We start from the raw sequence: 17,056 nt of genomic DNA, 5'->3' as shown, positions 1-17,056 counted from the left end.
CAATTTCAAGAAATCTCGCTAGACTAGAAAATAGTTTGGTGGTAGCAATAATACACCAAAACAAGACGTCACCCTACTGAATAGGATAACCACACAAGACGCCATCCTACTTAAGAGGATAACAACACAAGACGTCATCCTACTGGAAAAGGTTACAACACAAGACGTCACCCTACTGAAGAGGAGAACAGCACAATACGCCATCCTAGTGAACAGGTTAACAAGACGCCATCCTACTGAAGAGTATAACAACACAAGACGTCACCCTACTGAAGAGGATAAGACAAGATGCCATCCTACTGAAGAAGGTAACATCGCAAGACCTCACCAGACTGAAGAGGATAACAACACAAGAAGCCATCAATGGTGGTCGCAACCAGAGGTGATGCAGCAAATGAATGAGCCTTGCACGATTAAAAAAATTGACGTATCTGATTTAGATTAGGGCTGTTAACAGGGACTTGCTGTCATAGCACATTGACTTGATTAAATGTAAGAATTATATACGGTGCACACATTACGGGGATAAAGTTGATTTATTCTTTCGTAGTTAACGTTGATTTGCTGCGTTACTGTGACTGATAGAAGCTGAGAGACGCTACAGTATGTTAATAAGAAAATATATACAGTTCAGCCTTTTTTTCTTTTTTCAAACCTAATGAAAATCTCTAACCTCTCTCTACTCAGTTGAAGGCCGAGAGGTAGCCAGACTGGACGACTGAGTTGATCATTAATCAGGGAGATTTATTCCCACCGCACAGACCCAAAGCGCATCATATTTAACGAAACAACCTGATGTTCAGACATAGTGGCCTACTTCTGTCAATTTTAACAAACCGTTTACATTAAGCGATTAACCCTTTAACCGCGGGCATTGTTTTGACCCGACTGGCCCCTCCTGCGGGGGTTCCAGCCAAAATGTAAACAAACTTTAAACCTTTATAACTCTGCACAGAATAAATCTAGAGCGAAAAATAAGGTACCACTAGAAAGTACTAACCTTCGGCTTTGCATTGATGTAGGTTTCATGATTTCATTGACTATCACTGGATGGGCAGTGCCATTAGAAGTGAGCGATCTAAAATCACTATTTTTTGCTCACACACCATTACCAAATGCCAACCTCATTCTGATAATAATACTATAAACATATATGAACACTGCACATACGATAAACACCCACTCTCTGTTCACTGAGGCAGGTAAAAGGCACTGTAATTGCTCGCACTTCACTGCCACATCAGCACTGTTGTCACTCATAAAGCTGGACAGATACTGATGCGTGTTTGGTCAGGGGTGGGGTGGGGGGCCCAGGGGGTGGGAGGTGGGGGCCCTGGGGGTGGGAGAAGGGAGGTGGGGGTCAGCTGGAGTGAAAGAACCTAATAGCTACTCTCCCTTGAAACAACTGGCGTGCGTAAAAACGCGCGGTATTCAAAATATTCACAAACATTCCAGAATGACACCCACAGTTTGGTCCAGTTTTTGCAATGTCATTCTGGTATGACACCCGCGGTTAAGGGGTTAATGTCGTGTTTCCGACTGGAATGGTGAAGCTTTTTTTTTTTTTTTTTTCAACAAAAACGTGTGACTTGTTTTCTTATTAAAGTACTGAGAAAGGTAAAATGGTGCAGCTAAAGTGTAACACATTAAAAAAAATAAAGATCTCTAATGACAAACTGTGTGTGTGTGTATGTGTGTGTGTGTGTGTGTGTGTGTGTGTGTGTGTGTGTGTGTGTGTGTGTGTGTGTGTGTGCAAGGAGGAAAGAACCAGACAGGAGCCAGCAATAACACTTCCTTCAAGGGAAAAAAAAAAAAAAAGACACTAAGAGAGCGCATCCCTGCGCCTATACCAGACACGCAAAGCATCACCAGAATTTAGTCAACTCTTCCTTGGCTCCTGACCCACATATCCGTAAAATTTCATTGCAATCCATCCATAACTTTTTAAAAATATCTTGTGGACAAACAAAAAATAGTCTTGAACCAGAAGTCGAACTCAGATCACCGCCAATATTTAATCAACTCTTCCTTGGCCCATGACCTAATATCCACAAAAATTTCACTGAAATCCATCAATAACTTTTATGAAATTTTGTGGAAAGTCAAACAGAGGTCAATACATAATCTCCTCAACTTCCATTTGCGGAGGCAATAAACGAGAGCCAGTGATGTGGATAAAATGAATGGGAGGGCAACATACGAAAGAGGCTTAACAGAAGCTCAGGTTCTTTACTTCTTTGACGCTTTGGATTACCGTATACAAAGTCCATATTCAGAGATACGTCACTCGTAAGAAGGGCTTTGCGCAGTCCGAAACGATATAGAGTGTATGTGAGTGAGGTGGAGGGGGGAAGAGGGTGGGGGAGGCCGAGGATGAGATGAAGGGATGGGGTGGAGAGGTATATGAGAGAGGGGGGGTGTGAGTTGGGAGCGGGGCAGTGAAATGGCGGGGGTCAGGGCAACGTGGAGGCGATTTGTTTGTGGCCATCCCGAACGGGATTGAGGCGTCTGGCAATATATATATATATATATATATGAGAGACGATATGGTTTTGCTACGATGTATTTGTAACTAAACTCATACGTGACTAGTGATGTTAGATTAAAACGTCAGCTTTCTTTCTGCACAAGGAAATTCTGACTTACGTCTGAATTATTTGTCAATTATTAGAAGGCATAGTTAATGTGTGCGATGGCTGGTAAAGATACCCCGACCTGACATCGCTATATTCCATGTTATCATTATACTCGTGTACCGACAGTTGAAATTATATAAATATATATATATATATATATATATATATATATATATATATATATATATATATATATATATATAAGAGAGAGAGAGAGAGAGAGAAATTAACACCACGGTACTCTTACTCGCAACAGGGAAGGCAGACTCGGCTAGCAACGGTGTAGGACATAAGAAAGTGGCCATGTCGCGTGGCTACAGAGAAACCCTCAACGATGCCGGCGTCTTCATCAAGGTAACATCAGATTTATTTATTGCTATATTTACAACCCTATTTACCTTCAGTTAACACATTTACTGCGTCTTTTATCATTATTATTACATTTACTACGCTATTCATTATTATTACAGTTACTACCCTATTTACCTTCAGTTAACACATTTACTACACTATTTTTACATACTATTACCACTTTTACTACTTTTTTTTTTCTACAGTTAATACATGTACTGCGTTATTTATCATCGTCAGTTACATTTATTATACGGTTCATCTAGAATTATTACATTTACAACGCTGTTTATCGTCACGTTATATTTACTAAGCTGTTCTTTTTAGTATTACATTTACAACGCTTTTTGTTATCACTAGTTACATTTACTCCACAATTTATCTACTATTATTTCATTTATTACGCTATTAACCACCAGTGCATTATTTCCCAAGCTATTTACTACTCTTACATTTACTACACCATTACCACCTCGATTTTGTTTCCTGAGCTATTTACCACTTATATTTGCTGCGCTGTTTACCACCACTTTTATAATTATGATGAAACAGTGTAGCACCATATTCTACAGTTGATATTCCGTTACAGCTAGCAATGAGACAGTAAGGTGGCAGTTTCATGTCGTTAAAGTATATCAAAGCATGACGATGTTAATATCACCATATTACACAAGCGATAATCGCACGTTCAAGAGTTGATAAGACCAAGACAGTACGCTGCAGAGAGGGGGGGAAACAAGGTGGTGATCTAAAGAAGTGGGTTGCTGTCTGGAAGGTGTTGTGATCGGTTCCAGGCGCAAGGAATAGTTTAAGGATCTGAATATCGCCAGCACACTTCTTAACTAACCAGGCCCACCGACATGTCATAACCCCACCCCTTCCCCGGCGTACATCTCACTATAGAGTACTCTTTTCACCTTAACATGGCCCAAATTTTCGTCCCTTTGCAGCTTACTTCATGTAGATCAGTGGCAGAAGAATATATTACTAGGTAAATAAAAAATCAGTAATTTAAAATTGGAGAATAGGGATGTCCAAAAAGAAGTAAACAAACAAGGATCGCTGGAGAGCATGCAAACCAACAGATTCTAGGAACGATCACTGGAGAGCACGCAAAACCAGTAAAGATACTAGTAACGTTGACAATGTAAACCCATAAATCCCTTTTGATTCTAGTATTAACAGTTTGTAAAGACAAAATAGGGGTTTGTGGGTTTCCATTGTCAGCGTTACTTGAATCCTTGCTGGTTTTGCATGCTTTCCGGCGAGCCTTCCTTGTTTGTTTATGCCACCAGGTCACAGCTGCTGCTAAATCAGGAGTCATGTCATGGTAGGGGGTGTGTATTATGCAGAGACAGACAGACAGACGGAAGGCTGAGAGCCTTCTTTTTCTTTTCTCTTCTTTTTTATGGTAAAGCCAAAATTAACATCTATTCATTTGAAGATAGGCTACCTGAACACACTGTTTAAAAGGCTGGAGGAAATACTGTAGGTAATGGGAAAGACCCAGTGAGGATGACAGTTTCACACTTGACCAGCTCCATACATGAAAGACTATGTTTCTCGTCACTGCCGTTTGCATTTTATACACAATAAGGTCTCCCCTGTCATTTTAATTGCCGTTGTTTGTTGTACGAAATGTTGTTAGAACATATAGAACAAACATTCTCGTAACAAAATGTTTCTGCTTATTACAATACGTATGCAAATTCAGTGTGGTTAAAATCCTTTCTTATTTTTCTAAGCCATAAGTGTTGTTGCAAAATCACTAAACTTGAAAATTATGAAATATTCATAATTTTTACTGAAAATTCTATAAAACCTAGTAAGTAATGCTTATGCATGAATATCCTCTTTAAACAAAGAACACTCCGCTCCCACTTGGTAGCCTTTGGACCAAAGAGGTTCATAGTAGTAAAATACATAATAACTACAATGGATGTGGAGAACAGGAACCAAAGTAGGTTAACGTTTGGAAACCGAGCTAAGAAAGTCTGGACTCGAAGTGTTAAAAGGATATATTGTACAAAATGATATTGACTCTATGGCGCAATTTCCCTACTTGCTGTCTAGTTGCCATTGATAAGGGACAAGGAAAGAAATTCTGTATTGCCCACTTCAGACAGATAACGTAGATTCTGTTGTATCCCTCCTCTGTACGGGTGACTTTTCGAAATGGGTGTTGGATATAGGCATATAGCCTCAGTAAACTCCCTCACTGCTAGACATCATTCTGAAACCGAATAAAAACGTCTGGAGGTGGTACGAATATGCTAACCCAATACATCTTCTGGTTGAAGGGATTAATCCATCTTAAGCTGACTTAAAAACGTACATCGGTATAAAGCTGTGATAAACACAGTGGCATCGTACTAAACGGTTTTGTTGGAGGCTTTTCATCCCACGAATACGTGGGATGAGGCCGTTGGAAAGGCTATACATACCCCGAAGTACTGTATCAACGGAACGGTAGAAAGATTAACAAAATTCGTTATTTTTTTTCTCTCTCTCTCTCATGCTGACATTATCACCCCATCAACAAACTAAACAATGCGTCAGACAACGGACAGAGAGCGCGCGCGCCGTAGGACAATGGAGGTGGTAGCTGTACAACACCAGACAGGTACGGTATAACAAGCAGACATTCGATGAGCAATACTGAATACTTGTTACTGGGAACACACACAAAGACAATGACAAGCCCAGTCAGTAGACACATTCTACACTATCACCAAACTTTCCGTGAGCACTGAACTGTAGTTGCCACAGCAATCCATCCACACATACTGAATTGTCATTACAGTCCATCCATGCATACCATCCATACTTTGGTGCGACGAAATACCGAATCGGCACTTTTGGAAAATATCATTTTTGTGACCTCATGGGTTCATACACACTTAATCTGGAAATCCGGTCAAAATTTTGTTTAATTTAACTATTAATTTTAAAAATCAGGATTTAGTGCGTAACCGTCACTGAGCTCTTACAGTATGGAGAGGCCTTCTCATGGGTAGCACCACGTAATTTATGTAGCGGCGGCGCGGGTATAGCGGTAGCCATGTTACACCACGCCTGATGCCCGCGTTTTTGTACTGAGCTGCTCTGGATTTTTGAAAGCAGCTAATGATTCCGGAAAATATAGTGCAATGTTCCACTGTGCAGCTTACGGATACAAAACATGGGCTCAGGTATTCATCGAAGAAAGATGGCGTTACACTGGGATGGGGCGGGAAGATTCTTCCGTAGTATCCCTGCCTGAATGAGGCCACTAAAAGGGGCCCATGTATCTCCAGTCTTTCTCTCTATGTCCCCTTCTCTTCTGTTCAAACTCTCTTGTAGATATTTCCATGTCTCTTCCGGCCTTTATCAATCTGATTCATGCAATTGATAGGCTAAGGACTTCTCACACCATTTCAACACCATTACTTCGACGTAAATCAGCTTCAACATCACTATCATTTCAACGTTATTACGACACTATCTTTTGCCTTTCTGCCGTTACCTTTCTTTGCCTTAATGCCGTAAAGGGTAAATTCTGCTTTGCAGCAACCTACAGTACGGTATGGCGTTGTTTTATACTCTGGCTAAATGTACCCCATATAAATCGTCGAACTAGGCCGAAAAAAGTCGCAATCCATACATGTTTCTGTATTATAAGCGACGATTGTAGGTGTTTCAATATGGTGGCCAAAATCACACACTCGCGGCGGAGATAGCCTCTCCATACTATAAAACTCATTGGTAACCATGCTAAAGTCAGCGGCAGTTTCACCCTTACTCTCCTACTCGCTCTGACTGACATAAATATTGATCTAAAATGAAAATTAATGTATTTGCGGGCATATTTTAACACATTTATCAATATGTTGTTAATTATCCGTACTTATCCAACACAAAATTTTTAGACTTCGGGAAGAGATTAGGCTATATTTAGTGTAGCAGTGCGACCTCTGGGCTATTTTTTGGTGTCTGGATTAAATTCCAGCATTTAAGTAGATGACGTTCTTTGAACTATTTAGAAGGTTTATTTTCCTAAAGCTGGGCATAGTGCAGGTAAAGAGAGTACACTCAGTGATATGTGTGAAACTGGTAGAGGAGAAACTCAAAATTTGTCCTTTGAAGTCTCCAGAGACTCATACATCAAGTCCTCCCCCCCCCTCTCTCTCTCTCACTCAATATACCACATGATGGTGCATTCATCAATATTTGTTGCATAATATATGATCCTAAGTAAATCACAGCAATCTGTGCTGCACTATTATTCCTGATGGCTATCACTGTGGTAAAGGCACTTTCATTTCGATAATTACAACTTTGTCAGACATCTCGAACCAAATCTGACAAGCATAGGAGGCCAACCTCCATGATGATATATATATATATATTGCTTTGTGCATGTGTGTGTTTGTGTCTGCTAATAGTGCCCTCGCGCGCGCAGTGTGTGTGTGTGTGTGTGTGTGTGTGTGTGTGTGTGTAATTCACCGGGTCGGTCAGGATCACTTGATGGTCGTGATGATCAGCTTTTACCCTCCCGGAAGGGAGCTGATAGCTCATATAGTCCGATCTAAGGGCAAGGCTGTGACCTTCACACACGCACACACCCGTCCCCTTGCTCAAGGGAGACAGTAACCACCCACTTCGTCAGTGAAACTTTTCGCAACCTGAGCGAGGCGCGAACTCCCGTCCACCAGTTGGCAAGCGGGAACGTTACCACTGCACCAGCGAGTGGTGTGTGTGTGTGTGTGTGTGTGTGTGTGTGTGTGTGTGTGTGTGTGTGTGTGTGTGTGTTTGAAAGTGCGTTTGTGTGCGCGCATGTGCGTGTGTTCGTATGTGTGTGTGTGTGTGTGTGTGTGTGTGTGTGTGTGTGTGTGTGTGTGTGTGTGTGTGTGTGTGTGTTTGAAAGTGCGTTTGTGTGCGCGCATGTGCGTGTGTTCGTTTGTGTGTGTGTGTGTGTGTGTGTGTGTGTGTGTGTGTGTGTGTGTGTGTGTGTGTGTGTGTGTGTGTGCATTCGTAATTCACCAGGTCGGTCAGGATCACGTGATAGTTGTTATCATCAGATTTTTACCCTCCCTGAAGAGAGCTGAGAGCTCATATAGTTCGATCTAAGGGCAAAGCCTTGGCCTTCACACACGCACACACTTCCCCTTGCTCAAGGGGAACAGTAACCACCCGCTTCGTCAGTGAAACTTTTCGCATCCTGAGCAAGGCGCGAATCCTCGTCTTAGCAGCTGCTACGCAAGAGCTTTACCACTGAGCCGGCGTGAGTGTGGGCGTGCGTTCGTGTGTGTGTGTGTGTGTGTGTGTGTGTGTGTGTGTGTGTGTGTGTGTGTGTGTGTGTGTGTGTGTGTGTGTGTGTGTAAAACCCATTCCTTACTGATCAGCATCGTAGACTCCCATGTGCTACGACTAACACACTTTAGTAAGCACACCTGTCCCACCTATACCAAAATTTTCCGTGATCCTATAATTGCAAAAGATGCACTTCCCCTCCTCTCTCTCTCTCTCTCTCTCTCTCTTTCTGGTGTTGGACAAAGTTCACTAGAACAAAAGCCCCTTAGGGCAAGAGCCCGTAAAGCAAACCCCCAAAACACACACACACACACACACACACACACACTTGATTGCTAACATGAGAATATCATTGACATACATAAATGAAGACATGCTGAGAAAGATAATAACATCGTTCATCAGACCAACCCTGGAGAATGCATCAGTAGTCTGGCATCTTCATCTCAAGAAACACATACAGTAGATATGACTGAAAAAGTTCGAAGGGCCACTACAAGATGGGTGTCAAGGTTACGGGATCTACGCTACGAAGAAAGACTAGAAAAATTGAATCTACCAACACTACAGGAGAGAAGGAAAAGAGGAGACATGATTATGCCATATAATTGTATCTCAAGAGAAAATAGACATAAAGGAGTATATACTATATACCCTATGGGGAAGCAAGAGGAGGAGGACACTGCAAAAAACTTCATAAACAGAGAGGTGATAAAGAGGTAATAAAATTCAGTCTCCCACATACGGCAATTGATCAGTGGAATGCACTACCGAATGAAATTGTGCCAAAACAGTGGGGTGCTTTCAAAGCTAGTATTCCGGTAGATGTCACCACCATTTCGACACACATTCCCTGCGCTGTTTAAACAGCATATTCGTTAAATATCTACACTGTTGTGTGAAACTATGAATCATAGTAATGTCATATACCGTAATATAAATAATACAAATATATATAACGTAGCGTGAATTGTTTATATTTATCATAAACGGAAATTACAATATCATTGATGGCATATGATGGCAACCGCCATTTCAGTGGTCCTATATTATTTAACTTCTGCTACATTTAGTGCAAATTAGGTTCTTAATACATAGTTTGTTCAGACTGCTAATTACGCCTAGTGGGTATCTTGATTCATTCAGTTTTTGTGGGCAGAAATTTAATGTTGAGTAAATACTGGGACTCAACATCTTGCTCACTCCCTTCACGGATGCAGACCACAAGACCCGTATTGCCACAGTTTGAGAAGGCCGTAGTGTAGCCCCCTGAGACCCTCCAGAGCAATTACAGTACCTTACTTTATCTAACCTAACCAGACCACAAGTAGTCTAAATTGTATTATTGTAAGCATTAGTCCTCGTGCGTTTGCTTTGAAAACAAATCTCTCTTGAAAAAAACTTAAACACTGGACTGTCTTGTGCGCATGCGTGAAGGGAGTGAGCATTAGCGTGCGCGAGGACTATTAACAGACACACAAACACACATGGACAAAGGAATTATATATATATATATATATATATATATATATATATATATATATATATATATATATATATATCCTCCGTGGTACAATGGTGAGGTATGCGTTTTCGTACACTGAAGAACGAGAGTTCGCGCCCCGCCAGGGTAATAAACTTTGGGAGCGTTCTTCAGGCCACGTACTGCATTGGCGGACACAAGGGGTGCTGTCGATGAACCAGTGCCGCATACTGTATAGTATGCTTGCACCCAGTCGGCTTGCGCGGACCGATTACACTTGGTTCACAGACTACACACACATCCAAAGCCATTCCAGCACAACAATTACACTTACAAGCACTTCTCACCTTACTGTACATACAAAATCTACTAGACAGCATAAGCCACTTGGTAGAGATACATTGGCTGTATCGTCCCCACTTCTGTCGGGATAGGCCGGTCCTGCATTGGACACAAACGGCTGATGAGAGAGAGAGAGAGAGAGCATCGTGTTGGCCTCCTATGTTTATCAGAGTTGGTTCGAGATGTGTGACTGCAAGTTGTAAATGTCGAAATGAAAGTGCCTTTACAATAGAGTTAGCCACCAGGAAAAACAGTGCAGCACTGACTGCAGTGTGACTTTATATATATATATATATATATATATATATATATATATATATATATATATATATATATATATATATAATGCAATAAATATTGATGAATTCATCAACATGTGGTACGTTTCCTGTGTGTGTGTGTGTGTGTGTGTGTGTGTGTGTGAGAGAGAGAGAGAGAGAGAGAGAGAGAGAGAGAGAGAGACGTGGTGTCGTGAGACAAGTGTCTGGAGATCCCATCAAAGGACAAATTTTTATTTTCACCTCTACCAGTCTGACAGCCGCCTCCAAGTGTACTCTCTTTAGCTGCTCTAAGCCCAGTTTTAGTAAAATAAACTCTCATAATAGTTCAAAAAACATCTACTTAAATGCCAGAACACAATCGACATGCAAAAAAATAGCCCAGTCGCACTGCTGCTTTAACTATAGCCCAAACTCTAAAAATTTTATTTTGGCTAATAAGCATGTATAATTACCAACATATTGATAATTGTGTTAAAATATGTCCATAAATACATTAATTTTCATTTCAAATCAATAATAATGCAAAATAGAAGTCTGTCAAAGCGAGTTCGCGAGCTGAAGTGAAACAATTCTGCCAACTTTAGCACGGTTGCGCTCTAAATCCTTATTTTTTTCATTAAGTTAAATGAAACAAAATTTTTACCGGATTTTCAGTGATTAGGTGTGTATGAGCCAATACGGACATAAAAATAACAATATTTTCCAACTGAATGTGCCGAGTCGGGTGGCCACTGATTCGGCATTTCATCGCACCCTCTACTGTATTCTCACCATATACATGCAGGCACAAACGCACACATTATTCTTCACTACTTTTTTTTTTTTTTCTAATTCGTCTGTTTCATAGGACTCTGAACAGACGGTCTGATACTGCCTTCATTCACACCTTCAAAATGGGTCTCTCCTATGGTGAACATAAATATGATGACTGTATATTAAATGTCATCTTATTGAAAAGATTAAACTCGTTCACACACACACACACACACACACACACACAATTGTGATAATCAACAGAAATTTCCCCAATCGTTATGCCAACTAATTATAATTAACCTGAGTTGGTAACGATAACTGTGATGATGACGATGAAGCAAATGATGACAATAACAGTGATGGTGAAGGTGGTAGTAGGTGATGGTGGCGACGACTATGATCATAATGATGGCAATGACAGTGATGATGGTGGAGGTGCAAGGTGATGGCAATACCTTATGTTTCAGACAAGTTAATTAAGAGGTTGCGAACAGCATTTAAACTTAGTCCAGATCTTACCCATCGTTAAAAAAAAAAAAAAAAAAAAAAAAAAGTCTCGGTCACGAATGTTGGGCGACGTGCTGGACCCAAACCGAAACATGTGTCTGGAGATTTATCATTCATGTGGCTTTAGTCTGAGCAGTGGCATAGGCTAGCAACCTACCGTTGGACTACGGAAGTCTAACCTCGGGCCCCATCACCTCCACAGGCAGCAATATGGGACAAGCTGTTAACACTGTTCCAGTTCAGAAATAGCGTAGCAACGTCGACCTTCGATAATGTTCTACCTCTTCTCCTTCTTCATTGAAAGAAACGCTCAGCTGCTTGGATCGTATTCTCGTTGGATTTGAAATCTTCCTAGCGCCATTTCCTTAATAACTTATTACATTGCAGCTGATAATTATCTTGTTTGTTATTTATTTCCTCATGATAACGACATAGGTTTCATGCATAACCCAATACCGTACATTAACATACCAGATGCAGAAATAAACTGGTATGGAAGAGCTGCTAAGGAGCCTTGAAACTCAAATTTTTATTTGCAGGAAGAACATGAGATAGGAGAATTTTCTACACTCCCCTTTTCACGTACTTCCTGGGAGAATCCATTACGACAACTGATCAACCCGGGCCTTGTAACTACAGTACTTGAATTCACCCATACATACATACATTGATTTACACCACCATCCCAAGTGTTGGCTACACGTGTTGTATGAATGTTTGCAAGTATGTATTGCTTAAGTAGAACTTTTGTGCTTTTTTTTTTTTTTTATGACGTTACACCATTGCCCCCATCAGGAGCTTGCTCAGGGTAAAACTGCTCAGTCCTGAGCCTGACTATGGGAAGTGACCAGTGGTTCATCCGCGTGGCATGGGAACAATAAACCTCAACCACTCAATTTGTTTAAAACCAGCTGAGTATAGGCTATAACAGGTTAAACAGCTTATCCTCGCTGGTTCACTAATTCCCACTGGTAAGCTAAAATGTCAGTTTCATTTACATTATCTCACCCTTGGCATTTTGCTGAGACCTAAGAATGTACATTTTTCGACAGTCATATGTCTCTCTATCTATCTGTTGCCAGACGCCATAATCTTGTAAGGGGTGGCCATATGACTTTGCGTTATTTGTTTTACGGGGAGGGGCACTAACCCTCCACCAACCCACTTATTGACACGTAGGGAGCACTTATGGTTTGGTTATTTGGTTACCACCGAGCGTAATAAATGGTTTCTTGGCTTACAGGAAACCATCTGGCTTGTCACTCAATGTAAAGTCACATGTAAAGGAAAGAAAAGCAATAAGTAGTGACAGGAAAGATGGGAGAAATAGGGAGGAGGGAAGGCACAGAAAAAGAATAATAAAGGCTAAGGAAGAAGTAGGCAGCACAACACTGAGTGAATGGATGATGGTCACCACCACCTACCACTAACAGTAAACACCAAAATATGTATGACATTATTCTGGAAAAGCCTTGAGTGGAACAATGGAGGGCTAGATTTAATATACAAAACCTCAGCTTTTTTTTTTCTATTCTCAGTGGCAGGTGAGGAAATCCTGCTGCTACATAACCGTGTACCAGCAGTTATGAAACAAATAAACTCCATTTTTTTCTAATCAAAGAGGCATATGTACAAATTCTTCAATAATGGAACAAAGGACAAAGAAATTTCACCTTTTATTTCTGTCCTCCAAGGCAAGCAAAGAAATTCTTCAGCCACAAAACCCAGTACCAGTGGCCAAGAACTAATAAACTTCATCCAGTGTATTTTTTTCTACCCCCTGCTGAAAAAGTAAAAGGTAAAGTTGTTCCAAAGACAAACAAAGAACCAAAGAAATCTCACCTTTTTCTACCCCCAGCGGCAGGCAAGGAGGTTCTTCAGCCGCAAGACCCTGTACCAGCGTCTGCCAATCACCCAATGGCTGCCGCACTATAACTTGGAGTGCCTGGAGGGAGACGTGATGGCTGGCTTTACTGTGGGTCTGACAGTCATCCCTCAGGGCATCGCATACGCTGGAGTCGCTGGTCTTGACGCTAATGTTAGAATGCAATGTCACCATTATGATTTAGCCTTCATCTTTCTCTATATCATCACCAAATACAACACAGAAACAACTCTCTCAGCCCTCACTTTATTAATACCCACAACACATTCATCTCATACACATTGTTCTCACAAAACACACACACACACACACACACACACACACACACACACACACACACACACACATCCTGCTCCCTTCCTTGACATTTATCAGTAGGTTACCACTTGCCAGTCAGTGCTCTTAGGTAGAAAATGCATGGTTTCTTCTGACAGTTTCTTATGTTGGTCCTTGTGTTTTATATTCTAGTTAGGTGATTTAGTAGGGTCCATGATGTATTTACCAAATTGTATTTACCTAGTTGTGATATACAGGAAATGAACTATGGTCATGGGATCCCATCTCCATGTCTCAACCAGTCAAACTTTACTTTGAACTCATTTAAGTTTTTGGACTGAACAATCTCATTGTCCAGGCTGTTCCACAGGTCAGTGCATCTGTATGGAAAACAGTATTTTTTGATATCCTTCAAGCAACTTGTCTATCTATTCTTTTCCAAGTCCTCTTGTTGTGATATGCAGGAAATGAGCTATGCTCGTGGGGTCCCATCTCCATATCTCAACTAGTCAAAATTTGTTTTAAACACATTTGAGTTTTTAGACTGGACAGTCCCTTTGTCCAGGCTATTCCACAGGTCAGTGCATCTGTTGGAAAACTGTATTTTGTGATATCCTTCAAGCAACTTGTCTATCTATTCCTTTCCAAGTCCTCCTGTTGCTCCCCCATCCCATACAAATGGATCTTCTGTGTCAATTTTGTCAACTCCCATCATGGCCCTGAACACTGCAATTATTTCACCCTTCTCTCTTCATTCTTCTAAGGAAGGCAGGCCCAGCTTTTCTAGTCTTTCCTTCTACAATAGATCGTCCAGGCTGAGGACCATCTTGGTTGCTTTTGTGTGTGTGTGTGTGTGTGTGTGTGTGTGTGTGTCCAACTCTGGGCACAGGCTTCACAGCCTGCTTCCAAGGCCCCAGTTATCCTCCTACATACCATACACCTCCACATGTCACCACTTTGGCACTATCACTCACCATCCATATTGAGTACTTGCTAGGGCTGTCTCATCCAGGACTGGTGTATTGGTACAGTATTAGCGGGGGTATTTTTACAACATGTCAGCAGGTCGTTTGGTAGATCAGTAAAGTCTGATTTTATGAAATTTAAATCCTTAAACTGTTCCCAGCCCCAGCCGGGATTTGAACCTTAGTCCAGTAGGACTGCAGGCCACCTCTCTACCAATTGAGCCACTGCCTCACCTGCTCTTTGTACTCTGCAATCATGTTTATATCTTTCTTTTTATGTGGGGACAACACCACAGCTGCATATTCTAACCTAGGGCAGATCATAGCCACTGCCTATATCTTCACCATTTCCTCATCCATGTATTGAAATGCACTTTTATATTTGTCAAGAACTTATATCTCTCTCTGACAATCTTGTTATAATGTTTTTTTCAGGTGACAAATCATCCTGGACCAACACTCCCAGGTCGTTCTCTTCACTCGCTTTTGTCATTGGTTTCTTTCCCATCGAGTAATTCAGTGATGGCCTCTTAGTACTTTTGCCCATTTCCAATATTTTGCATTTTTTTGCATTGAATTTCATTTCTTATACCTGGCTTCAATTGTAAATCCTGTCCAGATCTTCCTGCAACATTTTACAATTCTCTTCAACTTCTACTCTCCTCATGATCTTTGCAGCATCTGCAAACAGACTTGCACAGCTCTTCATTCCAACCACCATATCATTTACGTAAATCAGGAGCATAACAGACGTCAACACCGAGTTATGCAGGACTCTACTTGTTACTTCCCTTCACCTGGACATCCTGTCCATCATTACTGTCCTCATCTGTCAGTATTCCATAAATCTTTCATCCACTCCAAGCGGTTCCCCTTCAGTCCTCCGATGTGCTCCAGTTTCCACATTAGTCACTTCTTGGGTACCTTGTCAAAGGCTTTCTCCAGATCTAAGTACACACAGTCCACCCAACTATGTCTCTCTTGCAGCACGTCAATCGCCCTTGAGCAGAAGCTCAACAAATTAGAGACACATGACCTTCCATTTCTGAATCCAAACTGACTTTCTGCCAAAGTATCCATCTCTTCCGGATACTGTATCCACCTGTCCTTCAAGATTCCCTCACACAATTTTGCAACCATACTGGCCAGGGACACTGGTCTATAATTCAGGGATTCTTCCTTATTCCCTCCTTTGTAAATTAGTACCACATTGGCCCTCTTCCATTCCCGAGCCACTTTCTCTTCTTCCAGAGAACACACAATTAAACCATGAAAATTTTCCACCAGTTGCTCTCTGCATTCCTTTAGTATCCAGTTAGAGATTCCATCAGGCCCTGGGGCCTTTCTTACTTCTTGAGTTTCCAGTAGTTTATACACTTCCTGCACTTCCACTCTTATATCTTTTAACACTGCATTCCTAGTCACTCCCCCCCCCTCCACAAAATCACTTTCCATGGTGAAAACTGACTGGAAACTGTTGTTCATTATATCAGCATGCATTGCTGCATCTTTGTAGACTTTTCCTTCTACTTTCAGCTTGTTGATTCCTTCATTGTGTTTCAGTTTGACGTTGACAAACCTATAAAACAATTTAGGTTCCTCCATACCTTTGTCAATTATACCTTTTTCAAAGTTTCTTCCTTTCTTCAGATTCTTGTACAGTATATTCATTTCTAGTTCTTTTGTAGTCTTCCTTTGTTTTGCTGTTACCTCCCTTTCTTCACTTGTTCCATGCCACATCCCTTTCTCATTTTGCTATCACACATCTTTTGTTGATGAAGAACAACAATAAGAACCTAGTGCCAAAATCCTGCAAAGAGCAGGATCATCGGCTACATGTTTTGTATGTTAGGTTGGCTGCAAACACTGATGCGGCAAGTGTAAAGAAATGTACTGTATTAACAGAAGAAGTATATCATATAACAGATGGGACTACTAAAATAGGGAACGAAATTAAATGTCGGAAAGGAGACCAATAGAGGTAAGGAAGGATATGATATTACAAAGGGAAAAATATGGTGATTCTTGAAGGAAGTCTGCAAGAAATGGGGGGCACTGAAAGTAAGTCAAGAAAGGAAAAGCAGCATGTCATTGTAAAGCATAAAGAGGGCAGTCAAGGAAAATATGGTGCACAGAGAGGAGGGTATTGCAATGAATACAGAGGGGAGGGTGGTCACTGAACATCAGAGTGAATAAACCTATCTATCTATCTATTGCCAGACACCATAATTCTGTACAGGGTGGCCACTTGACTTTGTTACAGTATTTGTTTCACGGGGAGG

The 17,056-nt window shown here is 41.1% G+C and overlaps 1 protein-coding gene across 1 annotated transcript in view; it reads left to right on the top strand.

Moving 5' to 3' along the window:
- The first annotated feature begins 2,939 nt into the window (after positions 1-2,939).
- LOC145394021 (sodium-independent sulfate anion transporter-like) overlaps positions 2,940-17,056 on the top strand; it is a 75,904-nt gene continuing 61,787 nt past the window's right edge. Inside the window, exons 1-2 of the mRNA XM_080267991.1 lie at positions 2,940-2,990; positions 13,507-13,686. Of these exons, the coding sequence (XP_080124117.1) occupies positions 2,940-2,990; positions 13,507-13,686 (231 nt within the window). The remainder of the gene's footprint in view (positions 2,991-13,506; positions 13,687-17,056) is intronic.

This window comes from Coenobita brevimanus, chromosome 26 (genome assembly GCF_032717465.1).
Source record: "Coenobita brevimanus isolate Jiangsu-jjx chromosome 26, ASM3271746v2, whole genome shotgun sequence".
Classification (NCBI taxonomy): Eukaryota; Metazoa; Arthropoda; class Malacostraca; order Decapoda; family Coenobitidae; genus Coenobita; species Coenobita brevimanus.
Note: the sequence above shows the minus strand (reverse complement) of the source record. Positions and strands in the feature narration are given on the sequence as shown.